We start from the raw sequence: 19,576 nt of genomic DNA on the forward strand, positions 1-19,576 counted from the left end.
TTCTGGAGTGGCCATCACCGTCTCCTGACCTTAATATCATCGAGCCACAATGGGGAGATCTCAAACGTGCGTTTCATGCAAGACAACCAAGACTCATGGGCAGCTATATCACCTGCAAGAATTCGGGGCTCATAGAAAACTATTACAAAAGACTGCTCGCTGTCATTGATGCTGAAGGGGGCAGCACACAGTATGAAGAATTAAGGGTATGGAGACATTTGAACAGGGGTCAGTTCATTTTTTTTCCTTTGTTGCCATGTTTTGTTTTATGATTGTGCCATTCTGTTATGATCTACAGTTGAATGTGAATCCCACTAATGTTTTCTTGACAATATTAGCAATTCTCCAAGGGTATGCAAACTTTTGAGTTTGGGGTTCTCATCATCTACAGTACATAATATCATTCAAATATTCAAAGAATCCAGAGAAATCTCTGTACCCAAGGGATAGGGCCAAAAACCAATATTGGATGGCTGTGATCTTCGGGCCCTCAGGCAGCATTAAAAACAGACCCAATTCTGTAGTGGAAATCACTGGATGGGCTCAGGAACACTTCCGAAAACCATTGTCTGTGAACACAGTTTGTCGCTGCATCCACAAATGCAAGTTAAAACTCTGTCATGCAAAGAAGAAAGATATAAACAACATTCAGAAATGCCACTACTTTCTCTCAAGCCAAATTAATTTAAGATGGACTGAGGTGAAGTGGAAAACTGTCCTGTGGTCTGACAAATCAAAATCTGAAATTATTTTTGGGAATCATGGACTTCCGAGCTAAAAAGGATAGGGACCATCCGGCTTGTTATTAGCGCCCAGTTAAAATGCCAGCATCCGTGATTTTATAGAGGTGCATTAGTGCACATGGCATGGGAGACTTGCACATCTGTGAAGACACCATTAATGCTGAACAATATATACAGGTTTTGGAGCAACATATGCTGCCATCCAGACAAATGTCTTTTTCCAGGGAAAGTCTTGGTTATTTCAGCAAGACAATGCTAAACCACATTCTGCATGCATTACAACAGCATTGCTCCTTAGTAAAAGAGTCTGGGTGCTAAAATGGCCTGCCTGCAGTCCAGGCCCTGTCACCCATTGAAAACATTTGGTGAATTATGAAACGAAAAATATGACAAAAATACACCCCCTCATACTCATACTTTCCCCCAACCATAAACCACCCTGGACTAACTAATACTATTCGGGTCTCATTCGAGAAAAGGGAAGATGAAGAAGAGTCATATTATTGTATGAATTCAGTCTTGTAAACAAGACAGGATTCTACACAGTGCCCCTTTAATGCTGGAGGGGGTGTGATGTACAGATACAGCCCTAAGCCGTGGTATATTGGTGATAAACCACAAACACCAGAGGCACTGTATTGCTAATATACACTGGTTACAAACACAAATAGAACAGCAGTATCCCTGTGGTATACAGTCTTATATACCACAGCTTTCAGCCAATCAGCATCAAACCGCCCACTTAATATAATATACACACTAACACTAGTGTTTGATTCTAGGATCTTTTGTTGTATTATCTTTTTTGTGATCTTTTCTTATCTTGTTTGGGCTTACTTCTTGAGGTAATCTCTCGTGGACTGGCTACGTAAACATATTGGTACTGAAGATCTGTCACGATACAATGGGATGCGTGAGATAACAAGCCGCATTAGTTCCGGCGCTTTGGACAAATCTGAATTTCGAAGGTGTTAGCATCTTTGGAATTGGGATAGGGTGGGGAAATCTTGGCCCATAGGCTTGCTCATCATTTTCAAAGAGAGAGGGTGGAGCTCTTCTTTCCGGTTCCTATCTCTTCTCTTAAGTCATGGACACAGAACTTACTCCAGCATCTGACCAAACACAGCAGACTTAAGTTGAGGGTTTACCAAGAAATAAGGCAGGTGCCTGAACGGCTTGGTTCAAATATCCTCTTTTGATAATGTGTTAACAACACAACAAAATGCGTGCTCGTAGCGTGTGGTTGCTTCACTCTTGCCAGGTACAGCATGGGGCAAAAGATGAAGGAAAATGGCCAAGGAATATACTTATTAATCAATGCATTGTATTTTGCAGTGGTTCCCAACCTTTTTGCCAGACCGCGTAAGCAGAGCTGGCCTAGAAGAGCGAATGTCCCTTCCTGACTGAGTGTGTTTGTGTGTGTGTGTGTGTGTGTGTGTGTGCGTGTGTGAGTGAGTGAGTGAGTGCCGGCCTGACTGACTGTCTGACTACCCTTTGTTAAATAGCGCAATGGTTAGAGACACGGACTACAGCACAACAGGTCTTGTGTTCACCTCCCGTCACTGTCGAAACATATTATGCCTCAGGATAGACAAAAACTTGGCTGGCTACAACCTTCAGTAGCTAAGTTATAAGAAGCCTAAAATGAAACTGTTTACTGTTATATTGCAAATAATTCTGGTGGATTTTCTAATTATGACAGGATTTGATCAGGATAGACAAATACTTTGCTGACCACACGATTCTCTTGTTTTTTCACTTGACGAAAAAGTCTGTTATCGTCACTTATATTGACACTGTAGTCTCTTATCAATGTCATTCACAAATGGCTAATAAGCTGTTAAAACTGCCAGTGGCAAAAGCAATACAGTTCATAGGTGCTATTTGTGGTGGAGGAAAACTTGTGGCATAGTGTTTAAAGAAACAGCTTTTCATGTGGGTGACCTGGTTTCGAATCTCGGGAGGGCAACAATGATTAACGCTTTTTACTGCGGGCCGGCTGAACTAGGCTTGCCTGGTTTCTTGTTCATTTACATGAGAATTTAGGAGTACCCCTGAGGAGTACCCCTGAATTAACCCCTCATGTTAATTTTACTAGTAAGGCTATGGTGTCATGAATGTTTTCAAGTACCCCCTGTGGAGAGACCAAGTACCCCCTGGGGTCCTAGTACCCCTGATCTAGTGTATACAGCATACGACAAAATCACATAGTTAGTACTATACAATGGATATGTGAACATACTGTTGCATAGCATTCCACTGTATACGATAAACAGTAAATGTAGTATTATATAGTCAAGAGTAATGCTATTGCATGATCTATTTGACAGTGTAAGGACAGACAGGTTGATTGACAGTTTATTAGTTGATTGGTCTGACTTACGGTCGGGATCACGGTCGGTACTGCACCACTAAAAACTAAAGAAATACGCAATAAGAAACTTGCTCCTTGGTACACCGACAATACTAGAGCACTTAAGCAAGCCTCCAGAAAATTGGAGCGAAAGTGGCGCTCCACCAAGTTGGAAGTATTTAGACTAGCCTGGATAGACAGTACACTACAATACCGAAAATCACTCACGTCTGCTCGATCAGCTTATTTCTCCAACCTGATTGAGGTGAACAAAAACAATCCAAAATTTCTCTTTGATACAGTTGCAAAGTTAACAAAAAAGCAAAGCTTATCAAGTGAAGTGTGTCTTCACTTTAGTTGTAATGAATACATTAACTTTATTTATGAAATGTATTTATTATTCTAATTGGACTCTTAATATCTCACCCGGCACAGCCAGAAGAGGACTGGTCACCCCTCTGAGCCTGGGTCCTCTCTAGGTTTCTTCCTAAAATTCGGCCTTTTTTTAGCCACTGAAATCCAACACTACTGTTGTTTGCTCTTTGGGGTTTAAGGCCGGGTGTCTCTGTAAAGCACTTTGTGACAACTGCTGTTGTAAAAAGGGCTTTATAAATACATTTGATTGATTGATTGATCATGGTAAGTCATTACCAACAGAATCATTGGCTTGGACCCTGGCTCATGGTCTCTACTCTTTACAGTACATGCACAGGGGCTCTGGTTTCATCGGACCTCCTCAGCCTTTCTTCTACTTCTGACTTTGCTATTTGCTGGATTGTTCTAGTCAGGTGGAAAATGTCCCCCACATCCCATGAAAAGGTCTACCTGTCACCGTCCTGATGAAAGATCTCCCTGTGGCGCATTTCGCCAGAGTTTTAGCCAGCTAATAATAGAATAGGTTACGCCTGTCAGCCCCTCAGTTTTCAGCCCAGTAATAACAAACGGTCAAAGGCCTAACACTAGAACAACACTGTTCACACCGGGCCACGCAGCTGGTCAGTATCAGACCCTTATGGTCGAGTTATGCTGTGATATTATTCCGTTTAAAGGTGGCATAATTAACTGGGCATAAATAAGACCTATTTCACATGGAACTTCTCTAATCTGCTTTACTGATTGATAGATAGATAGATGGATAAAAATGTATGGAATTTCTCTATGATCCTCACCTCTTATTGTCACATGACGGAGTTGGTGAAACAGTCGGCAGTGTTTCCTTGTGTTTATTTTGAACAGGACCAAGATGGACCAATACTGTAGGTACCACTCACAGATGGAATCAACATACTGAGGTCCCAAACGTTTCCATCTCCGATTCAAGCCATGCGAGCCGTGTCACGGCATCACACACTGTTCATTGACTTTGCGTCCCGGAAACGGCATCCTATAGAACAATAAGAAAATTAAAAAAAACACACAGGTCATAGTTATAAAACAAACTTATGGAAAGGAGAACATGACAAATGTGACAAATCACTTGTGACTTAACCCTTCACCCTTTTCTTGATACACAGACAGGTGTTTTTTCCCTCCTCTGTCGTGGACACGGAGCCAGTAGGAGATTGCCTTGTTTGTGCCACGTTCCGCTGCCACTCCTAATATGTTTTTAATAGCTGCTTCATAATGATGAATAACAGCCCTGAATGAAGGACCGCAGGCTTTACTGCTCCTCGGGGCCGGGACTGTTCTACTGTTGGCTTTTCCGACGAGGAGAACACTTGTCAGGGTCTTGTAGTTTTACAATGAATAAGGTTGACATGCTCTTACAGCTCACTGTTAACAACCCCCGGAGTAAGACTATAAACCGATAGGTGCTGTGTGGTTGTGTTGCTGTGTGGATGTGTTGCTGTGTGGATGTGTTGCTGTGTGGATGTGTTGCGGTGTGGATGTGTTGCTGTGTGGCTGTGTTGCGGTGTAGATGTGTTGCTGTGTGGATGTGTTGCTGTGTGGTTGTGTTGCTGTGTGGTTGTGTTGCTGTGTGGTTGTGTTGCTGTGTGGATGTGTTGCTGTGTGGATGTGTTGCTGTGTGGATGTGTTGCTGTGTGGATGTGTTGCTGTGTGGATGTGTTGCTGTGTGGATGTGTTGGTCGCTGCTTTGACATGTGTGTTTGTGTGTCATTGTGTCACAGGAGTACCTGGATGTTCTGGGTCGGCCTATGGTTCTGGCGGGGCCAAGGGCCAAACAGGTCCAGTGGACCAATGTGTACCAAGATGCTCTTGTAAGACACATTCATACCGAAGATTAGCAACACAATGTCCACATCACATTACAGAACACTTCTTTAAATATTAAAACCACTGAAATGTCAGTACCCACTACCCAGATGCCAGTTAAAGCCTTTGGATAATAACACAAACGTTAACCCAACCTTGTGAATACTAATGTTGATTTTACTGTGTTGTTTGTTTGTTTAGACTCTAGGTCTGGTCATTACTGGGACCATGCCAGTCTTCAACCTAACGGCTGATGCTAACTCACAGGTAAATAATCAACCAGATTAAGGCTTAACACTGCTTAACGAATCAATAGACTTGCCACTGCATAGTTAATCTTCAAAAATGGTGTGTGGGGAAATGGTGTGTGGGGAAATGGTGTGTGGGGAAATGGTGTGTGGCTTTTTTGACAATCAAAGGTCCCCATTCATTTGCATCAGTAGTAAGCCACGACATCGATAAATACTCCCCATTTGAAAACCACTGCTTTCAGTACATTGTGAAACAACTGGAATCCCAACTAGCCAGCAGTCCCTTTCTCTGGAAGTCCTAATGTTGACCATCAGTCATGCCTAATGTTGTACCGATGCATCGCCTGACCGACTGACTGTCCATGGGGCAACACTGACCCCCTGAGGTGACAATGGGCCCAGCAGCTCAGATCATCCAACTACGCTAGCCACTTGTGCATTATTCAAACTGTCAAGCCTAAGCAAACCATAGTACTGGGTTGGGCTAAGTATACAGTACATTTTATAAGCCTGTGATTCTAGCGACTATAGTGGATGCTGTGTTACTTCACTTGCCACTGTGGATCTACTGTCTGAGTCCAGCATCGTTTAATGTGTCGTTTAATGTAATTCACATGCAGCACATGTTTAGCCGTGTTGCTCAGCTCCCACAGAACCAACGTTTAAAACCCAAACAGAAAATATTGATTCTTGAGAAGAGCACAGGCTTAAAAAGCAGACTGATGCTGCTATGACAAATTGACTCAGTTCCTGGGCGTAGATATACATTAATCAGATGCTACACACGGTAATAAGTCACAGATGGCGAGGACAGCTTTTCTGCAGTCTAGCGGCCGTGTGGGATGCCTGTGTGTGTGTGTGCGCACGGGTGCATGCGTGCTTGTGCGCGCGCGGCCTCTGGCTGTGGTTGTTAATGTGACAAGCTGACTGATTGTGTGATGACATGGCCACTGAGAGACGTGCAGATGCTCATATATCTGCTTAGGATCCAGGAACTATAATGTCGTTCCGCAGACTCAGCTCGTCCTCGGCGTCATGGGAGTGGATGTGGCGATCAGCGAAATTAAGAAAAAGACGCCAACATACAGGGTGAGAATGTTTCTCATAACCGCACGCACACATACCCACCACAACCATGGTAAAATAATGTCTTCCCCTTTTTTTTCTCCGATTGAAGTCTTTCTTTTCTCCCTAAAGCTTGGAGCTAACGGTTATACCTTTGCAATAGACCAAAATGGCTATTTACTTCTTCACCCCAACCTGCAGCCGAAGGTAAGATCTGCTTTTCTATGCTCCGCCCCCTACTGACCCTTCTGGACTCTTCTAGATAATTATTCCGCTTTGGATTTGACTTCAATAACCATTTACTTTCTGAGCAGTTCAATAAAACGTGTTTGAACACTGTACTTTGTACACAAGCCCGATTGGTGTTCTTCTACTGTGCTATTGCTACAGCTTGATTGGCCGAGAGGCAGTAACATGTTCCCCAATGTGTTCAAAGCCGGGGAATGCGTCTAACTGCTAAATTCACTTCTCCCACTGGGTTATGAATACAGCATTAGGATACCTGCTCTCCTCATTCCAATGCTGCATTCGTAACCAAGTAGGTGGTGATATACTGATATTCCTGCGGCCTGATTGGCTCGCTCTCTCCTTCAGATCATTAACTTCATAGAGCCTGTCACTTTGGACTTCCTGGATGCTGAGCTGATGGACAGCAAAAAAGAAGAGGTAACTAGGGCACTCAGCAGAACACCCACACCTCAACAATGCAGTTACTATAAATGGATGACACTGGTTCCATGACCAAACTGTCCAATGAAATGTCACAGTGGATCTTTGTCAAGGAATATACAAGTAATTATCCATTTCTCCTTGTACTCTTCCTCTTACTCTCCAATGTTTCCACCTGCTCTCTCTCCCTCTCCATCTCTTTTTCTCTCTCTCCCAGATCCGTCGAGAAATGATTGATAGCAAATCTGGGCAAAGGAAAATCAAGACCCTCATTAAGTCAGTTGATGAGGCAAGTCTTCAATACCCGAGCCTCTGCCATCATCCGTACTGCTAGCATCCTGAAAACCCCCAGTCATGGCTGCCGTTCAACATTTAGCTGTAGTTCGTGTTTGTGCTTTAGACAGGGCCTCTGCTGCAGGCCGGTGATATGATGCCGTTGTCTGATTTCAGAGGTACATCGATGAGGCTATCCGGACATACGCCTGGACTCCGGTAGAGGGCACGGACTACAGGTGGGTGATGAACTAACCTCCACCTGGCTCATACTCCCAACAAAAAAAGATGGAAGAAAAAGATGGAAGAAGAAAACCTTGAATGTACTTTGGTTGCAATATAATGATGCCAGGACTAAGACGGATTCTGAAATGATGACTGATCCAACACATAAGCCTGGACATAAGAGTGCCTTTATCTGACCTTGAGCTGACCCGGTAAATTAGATCTATATGCTTTGGATCTATAAGTTCACTTCCGACAAGTGTGGAGGTGTTTATGAATTCAGTGATGTGGGCTCCATCTATCAACCAGGAATATCCACAAAATCTATTACGGAATTGACTCCGGTCATTCATTTGCCTGCTGTCTGTGTAGTGAATAATTTACCAGAACCTCCACAAACTAAGATACTTTACACTCTTCATGAAAATAACTGCAGCAAGAAGAATGTTAACTGCATTCTTTATTCAATTTTCTCATCACTAATTTTAAACATTTGAAGATGTGTTACAATGACTTTTCCCACAGGCAACACTTTACATTCAATGATATTCATTAGTGTTAGAACTGCTGACACTGGGATGTTGAGTTTTTTTTTTGTACCTCTATTGGCCAGAAGCCAGATGTTGGTTTCTGTGAAGACAGATGACACAGTCGCTCTCCAATTCTAACAGTTTTTGTGTGTTGTAGGTTGTTTACACCTCTGGATTAGAGAGTACTGTTACGTTTGTCTAAGGCAGAGTGTTTGTGTGCGTGTGTGATCCACGTATATGTGCATGTGTACACGATCATGGTAAAACCTGAAAAATACACTGATGAGCCAAAACATTATGACCACCTGCCTAATAATGCTGTTGGTCCTCCGCGTGCCGCCAAAACAGCCCTGATCCACCGTGGACACCCACTGAAGGTGTGCTGTGGTATCTGGCACCAAGACATCATCAGCAGATCCTTCAAGTCCTTAAGTTGCAAGGTGGAACCGCCGGGGATCGGACTTGTTTGTCCAGCACGTCCCACAGATGCTCAATTGGATTGAGATCTGAGGAGTTTGGAGGACAGGGCAACACGTTAAACTCTTCATTATGTTTCTCAAATTATTCCTGAACAATGTGTGCAGTATGGCAGGGTGCATTATCCTGCTGAAAGAGGCCTCTGCCATCAGGGAAAACCGTTGCCATGAAGGAGGGTACCTGGTCTGCAACAGTGTTTAGGTAGGTGGCAGGTGGCAAATTGATGTCCACATGAGTGCCCAGACCCAGGGTTTCCCAGCAGAACATTGCCCAGAGCATCACACTCCCTCCACTGGATTGTCGTCTTCCCACAGTGCATCCTGGTGCCATCACTTCCCAGGTAAACGCTGCACATGTACATAACCTTTCACGTGATGTAAAAGAAAACAGGACTCATCAGACCAGACAACCTTCTTCCGCTGCTCCAAGGTCCAGTTCTGACACTCGCGTGGCCGTTGTGGGCACTTTTGACTGTGGACAGGGGTCATCATGGGCCCTCTGACTAGTTTCAGCTACTCAGCCCCATATGCAGCAGGGTGCGATACACTGTGTGTTGTGACACATTCCTCCAGTAACCATCATTACAATGTTCTGTGACTTGTGCCACAGTAGACCTTCTGTCGGTTCTGACCAGACGGGATAGACTTGGTTGCCCTCGCGCCCAACAACCGGTTTATGGTTTGTCCCTCCTCAGACCACAGTCAGTAGGTCCTCACCACTGCTGACCAGGAGCACCCCACAAACCTTGCCGATTCAGAGATGCTCTGACCCAGTCATCTGGCCATAACAATTTGGATATTATCAATGTCGCTCAGGTCTTTACTCCTGCCCATTTCTCCTGCACCAAACACATTGACTAACCTGATTGTTTGCTTACCATCTAATCTACCCAGACCTTGACACGTGCCCTTGTTAGGAGATGATCAACGTTATTCGCTTCACCTGTGAGTGGTCAGAATGTTTTGGATCATCAGTGTAGGTCCCCGCAAGTTTTTGTTTAGAGTTATGTTTGTGTATCCACGGATAAGTGATAAAACGCTGATGTGATGTTGTCGCGTGTCCTCCTTACAGTCTAGGGCTGGTGTTGCCCACGTACAGTGAGAACCACATCAAGGCCAACCTGAGTGACCAGATCCTGCAGGTGCAGTGTAAGTAACAGGACACCCAACGATAGGTCTCTCTCTCTCTCTAAAACATGACCTCAGGCTCCCCTTACTAAGTCCTGCGTCCTGGGTCTCCGGTGAACGTCGTCGCAGGGATGATCGGAGTTGAGCGCTCCTCTTTTCCCCCCTCCCTCCTCTCCCTTGTGACAGGGTCATGCTGGGGACAAACTGTTCCTCTCCTCTACTGCCCAACACCCCACCCCCCAACCCCACCCCTCTCCTGTCTTCATGCTGTGCTGTATCCTATGGTGATTCTTTTTTTTCTTCACAAGCGTTGAAGAAAAAACCTGAAATGACAGAAAGGTGAAAGCCGTGGTTTTACTGTGTTATTAAGGTGAAAATAATGGTGGCCATGTGCTATTATTTTTCTTTGCCAAATGCTCTCGCCTCTTCTCCACCATCAAGCAATGATTCTGAAGCATCCATCTGGTTTTTTAGTTTTCCAAACCCGTGAAAACAGGCATGATTTTCACTTTCTTTTGTGTTTTGCTTTTGTTGTAATTTTCTGTTATCTTTTGGTTGAGTTCCTAGATGTGTTTATTTTCTGTTGGACTGCTTCTTCTTGTTCTTTCGTGCTCAGCTTTGGAATCATTCAGTTGATAAACTCCCACGAGCCGGGTAGAGGATCTGTCCTTCCTCCGTGGGAGTTTGGGTTCAGCGGGTCTGAATGGGGACACGTTGTCTCTCCCATTCTTTCGTTCTCCAGACCCTGTTGGTCCACTCTTTTCCTGGTTCATTCTGGTTCCGTTTCCTTTGGGTTCCTCTTTGTTTAACTTCTGTAGTGCTGTATTTGTCTTTTAACGTTTCTTGTTCGTTTTCTGTTCCTCAGCTTTTCTGATTTTCTTTTTCCTCATTCGATTTGGTTTCTTGTTTGCTCTTGTCGCAAAAAAGGTGTTTGTTCTTCATTTCTATCCTTTCTCTTCGGTTTGACTTAATTGGTTTCTTTCTTTTTGAGAAAGCAATATTTTTATTCAAATAATAATTGAATAAAATATTGTCTGTGACCCCCTCCTCCTCCTACCCCCTACCCCCTGTTTCTTTTCTTGCTCTCTACTTCTCTGACGGATCCACACAGTTCCATACACCAAGGGCAAGTATACTCCATATTGGTCCACGTCCCCTGTCCTTTATCTCCTCTTCCCTTCCGCTGCCTCCTCCCACACCTCTCGTCCTGAACCTCCCCCCACCCTCACCTGTCCCAACCTGCTTGCTGTTCCTGCCCGTCTTATCTTCAAGACCCTCTTCTTCCTCCTCCTCCTCACTCTCCACCCACCCACCCTCCTGCTGCGGCTCAGACCCCATCTCTCCCACGATGGCTCCTCCAGGCTCCACCCCCACATCTCTGGTGCTCCTCCGGTCACGCTCAGGTCACCAACACCTCCAGACACCCAACCAAGACAGATAATGTCCATGTACCCTGTTAAAACCTTGTGTTTTGTTCTCTATGTGGATAGCTCTCTAGTCTAAAACTGTCTCACCTGACTATCCGTTTCGCTTTCTCTCTTCCTTTCTCCTCTCCCACCACCTCTCTATTTCTTCCTCTTTCTGTCTCTCTTCATCTCTCTCCAAGTGTCATTGTAGCTGAAAATATGTATTATCTCTCACACCAGTGTGCAGGAGTTTAGGGAGCCGTGATCCGTCCTCCGTATGAACTATCCTCCAACTAGAGAGGGCCAGCCTCCCTGTAACCATTAAGCATATTTACTTCAAATGTAGTTTAACATTGTTTTATATTACCTAATGCTCTGAGTCTGTAGTGCAACTACGAATATTACCACATCATTATTGTCATACACAATAGGATTTGGATATGCTAGCTTGACTTAGCCTCTTGCATTTTAGCCAGTAGCTGACCAGTAGCTGGCCAGGTGATTTATTCCCTGTGTTAGTTTTACTAGGGTAACTTTTCCATGTTAGCTTTAAGGATTTTGCTTCTATAGAGCAACAGATGGTGTTAGCCCCCGTAAGTTGTCCCCAGGCCAGTTAGCAAAGTTAGCTGTGCTGCTGACGGACCTGTTCTGCTGCGGGCCAACCTGGTCCTCTGTCTCAATGTCGGGTACGTGGCGGGGTGCCCCTTTGGTGCCCGCCTCGCGTGTCCCCCTCCCTTCCCCCCCACCGTAACCCCCTGTCTCCATCGGCTTGTCTCCCCGTCAGGCCTCAGACTGCCGGGGGAATGGCCCTCCTCTTCCTCCTCCAAACAACCATGACCCGGAAGTGCACGGCATTGTGGGCGCAAACACTAACTGGGCACTGGTAGAGCCATAGTCAGGCCAGTCACACATTCATTTGAGTGCCTCCTTTTCTTTTACCTTACCGCGCTCCATGGAGATGGTCTGAAACATAGAAGAAGTCCGACACGAAGGTCAGCAGAATTGGAGATAAATGTAAAGCTGTTGGGTCAAGATGAAAAGTAGTTTGACAGCTGAACAGAGGTAAATCACGTTGCCCTTTAATATGCCCTTCACAATGCAATGCATTTCCCCCGATTGAGTGTCTCTTGGAGCCTCGTCCCCTGCCAGTCTGAGGGCTCAACACCTCCATCAGGACCCCTGCGCCACCCACCTCCCCATGCAATAGTTGGCCATGTTGATGCCTGCCTGTGAAAACGCACTCATTACAAGCGAATCAGTCTGAGAACTCGCTTCCCGCCACGGTGTGAGATGGAAGTCAGTTCTCCGACATGACAAAAGAAACAGTTAACGCCAAAAATAAATCAGAATCAAATCAAAACAGTTGGATTTATCTGTTGCTGATTCCTCAGTGGCGGTGAACTAAAGTGGAAAACGAGAGTGCTGGTTGAAACTGTTAAAGGCGGAGTCAGGTTGCATCTGAGGCACCATATTGGCTAACGCTGGTGTATCCCCCATGACTCCTCTTCGGTGTTGCTATGGTAACTCCCCTTCCACGTTCCCTGCACCCCTGAAGAACAGCCGCTGTATACCCAGAACCCCCCACTGCTATGCTCGTGGCTCTTCCCAGATAATCTTCCCCTTTCTGTTGCAGATTTTGAATCACTGCTGCCAAACAGTTTTGAGTCTGAAGGACATGTGTTCATAGCTCCCAGGTAGCTCTGTGTGAATGCTTGGTGTGCTCCCATTTGTTCTACTGGTTCTCACTGTAGTTTCTCCGCCACTTTCAGACAGAAGCATTACCCTTTTATTCACCATCATCATCATGTTCCGATCCCCAAAAACGACGTCTTTTTTATGTCAGTCACACGTCTCATTTATATCCGATGGCTGTGAGTGTTTGACTGTGACTTCTGAGTGTTTTGTTCTTGTGTCGTCACCGTCGCTTGTCCCCCCGGACGCCCTGGTTTCACTTCTTTCTATTCTTTATCAACAAAGTGAGGTGTAAGATGACACCCGTGTTATTATTTCGATATTTCTGAAAATGGTCACGTTTTGAATAGCCATACCTTTGCCCTCCCCCCCTCCCCTCGCCCCCATCCTGAAACAGACACTTCCTGACCCTGAAGTCTTCCACCCCCATCCCACTGCCACCGTAGCACACGCCCTGTGAATGTCGCCCCGTTGGGCTCTGCATGGTTTGGTGCATTTGCGTACTGCTGCATATGACTGCTGCATACACTGAATATCATCTGAACGACGGAATACGGACTGGCCATTACGTTAAGAAACCCTTTCTAACGTGTGTAACGAAAGGGGAATGAAATCTCGCACTATGCAGGTTTTCTGGTTGTCAGAATCAGACCTTCCTTCTGTTACGATCCCGGCCCTGTCCTGACAGGCCGATGAGTGCATTCACTCAAGCCGCAGCAAGCGTATGCTGTGTTTCGCCACCCTTTCTTGTCTTCAAATTTCACTCTCGTCAGCATGCTTGAATATTGCAACAACCGCAGGACATGCATGCATACACGTTCAAGAGTTGGTGTGCTGTGAGACTGCTTGGACTGTGTTGTAAATACACTACTGTTAAAATGTTTGGGGTCAAGTGTCCTTGTTTTCCATGAGAACATACATACAATTTGTTTGAATAGGAAATGTAGCAAATTAAATAGGAAATATTGTCATTGACAATGTTAGAAATAATGATTTTGTAATTGAAATAATAATTGTGTTCTTTAAATTGCTTTCGTCAAAGAATCCTCAATTTGCAACAATAACAGCCTTGCAGAACTTTGGCATTTTAGTTGTCAATGTGTTGAGGTAATCTGAAGAGATTTCACTCAATGCTTCCTGAAGCACCTCCCACAAGTTGGACTGGCTTAATGGGCACTTCTTATGGTCAAGTTGCTCCCACAACCGCTCAGTAGGGTTGAGATCCACTCTCTTATAGACAGAATAGCACCTCACTGTTTCTTCCCTAAATAATTTTTGCATAGTTTGGGATTGACTGCTTGAGTATCACAAAGAAGAACACTCGTCAGATGCAGACCAAATGAAAAGATGCAGGAGGATTGCTTGACACCATCTGCCAAGCCTGGTGGAGGCAATGTGATGGTCTGGGGGTGCTTAGGTGGTTAAGTGGGAGATTTGTTGTAGGAGGAAATTGGCTCCAATCAAGCGCCGTCTACAGGGTATGGCATGGTGTTGCAAAATGGAGTGATGAACTTCCTTCTACAAGATCCCTTTCACCCTGTACAAATCTCCCACTTAACCACCTAAGCACCCCCAGACCATCACATTGCCTCCACCAGGCTTGACAGATGGTGTCAAGCAATCCTCCTGCGTCTTTTCATTTGGTCTGCATCTGACGAGTGTTCTTCTTTGTGATACTCAAACTTAAATTTCGATTGATCTGTTCATGACACTTTTTTCCAATCTTCCTCTCTCTAGTGTCTGTGTTCTTCGGCCAATAAAAATATTAAGTTGGGCTAGTCTGAGATATGGCTTTTTCTTTGCAACTCTGCAAATAATCCCAGAGTCGCCTTTTTCCTGTTGATGTTGAGACTGGTGTTTTGCGGTAACTATTTAATGAAACTGCCAGTTGAGGAACTGCGAGGCTTCTGTTTCTTAAACTAGACACTATTATGTATTTGTCCTCTTGCTTAGTTGTGAACCGGGGCCTCCCAATCCTCTTTCTATTCTGTTTAGAGCCAGTTTGCGCTGTTCTGTGAAGGGAGTAGTACACAGCATTGTTCGAGATCTTGAGTTTCTTTGAATTTCCTCAAAGAAAGTTTTTTGTTTCTGGCCATTTTGAGGCTGTAATCGAACTCACAATTGCTGATGCTCCAGATACTCAGCTAATTTAAAGAAGGCCAGTTTTATTGCTTCTTTAATCAGCACAACAGTGTTTAACTGTGCCAGAAAATTGGAAAAGGGATTTCTAATGATCAATTAGCATTTTAAAATTATGAACTTGGATTAGCAAACACAACATGCCATTGGTACACAGGAGTGATGGTTGCTGATAATGGGCCTCTGTATGCCTATGTAGATACTCAATTGAAAATCTGCCATTTCCAGCTACAATTGTCATTTACAATATTAACAGTGTCCACACTGTATTTCTGACCAATTTGATGTTATTTTTATAAACATATTTTTTTATTTTCTTTCGAAAACAAGGACATTTATAAGTGACCCCAAACTTTGGAATGGTAGCGTAAGTATTAGATGTATTCAGTAAGCTCTGCCCCTGCTCAAAGGATAGAAGAGGCCCGCAGGCGACTAAACATCTGTGTTGTCGGGGCGACAAACTGACGCTGCCGACTGTCTGTCCACAGGGAATACTGCAACGAGCTGGAGCTCTCCAACAACAACACAGAGTTTCTTCTCAACTTCATCGCCCTCATGGAGAAGGTGACTCCCGACTCCAAACAATGTGAGTTCCTCCACGTTGACAGGAATCCTGGTTTTAACAACTGACTGTTGGCATAAAGAGGAAACTTGTCACTACCTATTCCACTTGAATCATTTAAATTACCGGCTGGCAGGATGGTGCTCACAGAGGTTCTTTTCAATGAGAACATTTCAGAAAGCAACTAGCTTGCATCGACAACAGATCTTTTGGTGAAACCATTGCAACAGTTTATGTCCTCAAAATGTCCCGCTTGATTCCTTAAGAGAGTTGTCTGTTGGAAAGAAGACCCATCCGTGACATTTGGTTTACCCCACTTAAAACTAGCCCCTCGACTTCCTCCATTTCCGGAACTAACTCAGTACTTGTGGAAATGTTATGGCTGGATCGGAATTATTTACAGTGTTGCCATTTTCCACTATGTAAAGTGTTTTTGATTCAACAATTACATTCTACAACTTTCTTAAAAATCACAATGCCTCTTAAGCACACCCTTTCTTCACTGTGGTGTAATCCAGGTGACAGCCTGCTCCTTCACAACCTCATCCTGGACACTGGCATCATCAGACAGCTGGTGGAGAAGGTGTGGAAGACCAAAGACCTTGCATCGTGAGTAGAGAGCTGTATGTGTGCACTGCCTGTCATATCAGGAGTCTGCCAAGTCTACTTCCTGTATTCTTCGGCTTATGTTCTGTGTTGCAGATATGGCTTTTTGGCAGTGTTTGCTGCAACAGACGGAGGAATTACCAGAGTTTATCCCAACAAGTGAGTACAGACTTAATCTACAACTTTGCCTCTGAGTTGTACATATACCACATCGGCTGTGCATGTAAAGCCTCATAAATGTTTGTTTGGAAGGATCCAATTTCAAGAGCCAAAGTCTAAAGCTGTAAAATGTATTGTCTTGCTTGTTAAACATGAGAAAATAACTGCACAGCTTTCCACAAAGATTAGAAACTTGGTTTGATTTGGTCTTAACCATATAGGTGTTTGGTAAAATAACATGCCAAGATCAAAAGCCCTATCCAAGGCTAACAAAAGAAAGATTATTGATGCCTATGATCCTGGTAGTGGTTACACGTCCATTTCTAAGCAGTTCCAAGTACACTGTCTAACAGATCATCTACAAACGGAGATAACTCCAGACCACTGGCAATCTACACAGAACAGGTAAAATTCACCATATTCAGCCCAAGGGCTTGTTGAAGTCTCTAAGAAACCCTGAGTTACATCAAGTAATCCAGAGGCTTCTCTTGACTCAATCAAATTCGGAGTGCTTGAGTCACCTGTCAGAAAGACACTACAAAAACTTGGTCTACATGGAATGTCTGAAAAAGAAGAAGCCTGTGAACAATGTGTTATGGAGAGACAAGTCTAATTTTGAGTTTTTTTAGTTTGTCGAAATGAACATCGTAATTGAACAGAAGAACCTTATGTCAACCTTAAAGAATGGAGGCCATGTAATTATGGATTGGGGCTGCTTTGGTGGCTCAGGGCCAATTTGCCATCTTTGAGTCAACCATGAATTCCATATTGTACAAGCAAATTTCCAAGTAGAATGTTGGGCCATCTGTCAAAAAGCTGGAGAGAACATGGGTCTTGCAAGAGGAAAACATTTCCAAAACACACGAGCAGTGATACAACATAATGGCTCAAAAATAAGTAATGGAGTTATGGAATTGCTGAGTCAAACCCAGATCTCAAACATTTCAAAATGCAGCTTGGGACTGAAGCAGCCTTGCATGCAAGAAAGCCCTTGGATATGATACAGTTGAAGCAATAATGTAAAGAAAGGGCAGAAATTCCTCCCAGTCAATGTAAGAAACTGATAGACAGTTACAACAAATGTCTAGATTAAGTTATTAAGTTATTTCAGAAAAACGGGGGTAACACAAGCTATTGAAGCAATGCGTTGTATTTACTTTTTACGCACTCTATAACTGCTTTTTGATCAATTTTAATTGCATAAATGGTTTGAAAGTATACATTTTGGTGAGTTTGTTTTAAAATTGGGTTACCTTTATGAGTTAATGTAGTTTAGAATGTAATATAGCTCAAATATACTTGGGTCCAAATATATTCTAAAAGACAACTTTCCTGGGGTCGAGCTTACTTTTTCACATGAGTATATATGACAGTGTAGTAGCTTTTTGCTCTGGCTTGCATCACCTTCCTTTTTCCCCCTCAGGGCTGCTGAGACCTGGGAGGAGGACCCCGAGCCGTTTAACGCCAGTTATTACCGGCGTAGTCTGGACAACAAAGGCTACATCTTCAGAGCACCTTATCGTTCCCGTAAGTAGTCATCTGTCAGGCCATCGCCCAGGCTGCATGGGCTCTGTTTTCATCCTGACCCCCTCCCTGATCTTCCTTCTCCACCCTTCATGTCTCCCCAGCCTCCTCCTCCGCCTCCTCAATGAATGACGACCTGCTGAACCAAGAGAACGACACCATTGGGATCCTGGTCAGCACTGCAGTGGAGATCACGGTTGGAGGGAAAACCCTGAAACCTGCTGGTGAGCTGTCCTCCACACATCACCCACTCTGGGAGCGAAGGTTTCGTTAGTGTTAGTGGAAGCCTCTGGTGGAGACTTTGAACATAGTTGCTTAACTAGGTCCAGGTATGGAGTATCAAAACAACACTATGGTCTGTTGCTCCCCTGGAAAATTAGGTTGGATTTTAAAGGGACAAAAGTGTTTGACAGTATAAAAAACATTTATTTGGGAATATTTACTGTGAATGTTTTTCCCATTATGTATGAATAAGTGGTCGGAGTAAAACTGGACCTTGAGACCTGGGTGACCAAATTCAAGACCCTGGCTAGTAATTTCACCAGTTCAAGTGACAACCGTCAATTACAACAAACGGTAAGCAACATTAGGACACCCAGAAACTGAAAATATTCAAGAGACACTGAACCCTGCGGGGGACTTTGTTGATGTGTATTGTGTCTGAAAGATTTCTAAGGCAGTAAGATGGGTTTCAAACATAAACTTTGGGTCTAACCTTTTGGAACCCCTCCATTTTTTCCAGTTTTTATTGAAATTCACAAAGTTGAATGTCTTAATATACTCTGAAATTACAGCATAGAACAAGTAAACAATTGGAGACAAAAAAGCTATTATGGAATCACTTAGTTTAACAAAATTTAATTGAAGGTTTGTACTCATCAAATGAGCAACCTTTTGCAGATATTACAGCCAAAAACACTTGTGGCATTCTTTTTACAATAGAAATAAAATATTGTTTGGAACATTCTTCCAAACAGTGTTGCAAAAGTTCCCAGAAATGTTTGGCACTTGATAGGTTGCTTTGCTTTCACCCTTCGGCCCAGTTCATCCCCAACCAGCTCGATGGGGTGTAAGTCGGGAGACTGTGCTGGCCATTCCATGATTTGAAGTCTACTGTCTTGTACTTTTCTTCTAAGGTAGTTCTGACATGGCCTGGTGGTATGTTTTGGGTCATTATCTTGCTCTAGGATGAACCCCTAACCAACTAGGTGTACACCAGAGGGTATTGTATAGTGCTGCAAAATGCTGTGTTAGCTGGTTTGGTTCAGGGTGTCACTCAATCTGTGCGAGTTGCCAACTCTGGATCCAGCAAAAAAGCCCCAGACCATAATGCTCACTACTCTATGTTTGACAGACGTCCATTGGCAGTGCTTCATGGCCCAGACAAGCCTCTTTTTCTTATTTTGGCATCTTAACAATGGCTTTCTTACTGCCACTCGACCTGTCAAACCTGTAGCTCGAAGTCTTCGCTTCGCAGTTCAAACAGAGACTTGCTTATTTTAACTAGTGTTACACAGCTGTGCTTGAAACTGCTGTCCTGTGAGCCACCTATCACACCAGC

The 19,576-nt window shown here is 44.0% G+C and overlaps 1 protein-coding gene across 5 annotated transcripts in view; it reads left to right on the top strand.

Annotated features, from left to right (window-relative positions):
* The window catches only part of cacna2d2a (calcium channel, voltage-dependent, alpha 2/delta subunit 2a), a 176,595-nt gene that overhangs the window by 150,793 nt on the left and 6,226 nt on the right, over positions 1 to 19,576 (top strand). For 3 of the 5 annotated variants that reach the window (XM_029114229.2, XM_029114230.2, XM_029114233.2), the window contains 16 exons: positions 5,226 to 5,315; positions 5,512 to 5,577; positions 6,576 to 6,650; positions 6,759 to 6,833; positions 7,221 to 7,292; positions 7,513 to 7,584; positions 7,746 to 7,807; positions 9,872 to 9,948; positions 11,039 to 11,053; positions 12,967 to 13,027; positions 15,653 to 15,750; positions 16,245 to 16,335; positions 16,429 to 16,491; positions 17,915 to 18,018; positions 18,120 to 18,239; positions 18,491 to 18,591. In XM_029114229.2, coding sequence (XP_028970062.2) covers positions 5,226 to 5,315; positions 5,512 to 5,577; positions 6,576 to 6,650; positions 6,759 to 6,833; positions 7,221 to 7,292; positions 7,513 to 7,584; positions 7,746 to 7,807; positions 9,872 to 9,948; positions 11,039 to 11,053; positions 12,967 to 13,027; positions 15,653 to 15,750; positions 16,245 to 16,335; positions 16,429 to 16,491; positions 17,915 to 18,018; positions 18,120 to 18,239; positions 18,491 to 18,591 — 1,242 coding nt within the window. The remainder of the gene's footprint in view (positions 1 to 5,225; positions 5,316 to 5,511; positions 5,578 to 6,575; positions 6,651 to 6,758; positions 6,834 to 7,220; positions 7,293 to 7,512; positions 7,585 to 7,745; positions 7,808 to 9,871; positions 9,949 to 11,038; positions 11,054 to 12,966; positions 13,028 to 15,652; positions 15,751 to 16,244; positions 16,336 to 16,428; positions 16,492 to 17,914; positions 18,019 to 18,119; positions 18,240 to 18,490; positions 18,592 to 19,576) is intronic. The other 2 variants (XM_029114231.2, XM_029114232.2) reach the window with 1 other exon arrangement.

Source organism: Esox lucius, chromosome 17 (assembly GCF_011004845.1).
Source record: "Esox lucius isolate fEsoLuc1 chromosome 17, fEsoLuc1.pri, whole genome shotgun sequence".
In the NCBI taxonomy this organism is placed as follows: Eukaryota; Metazoa; Chordata; class Actinopteri; order Esociformes; family Esocidae; genus Esox; species Esox lucius.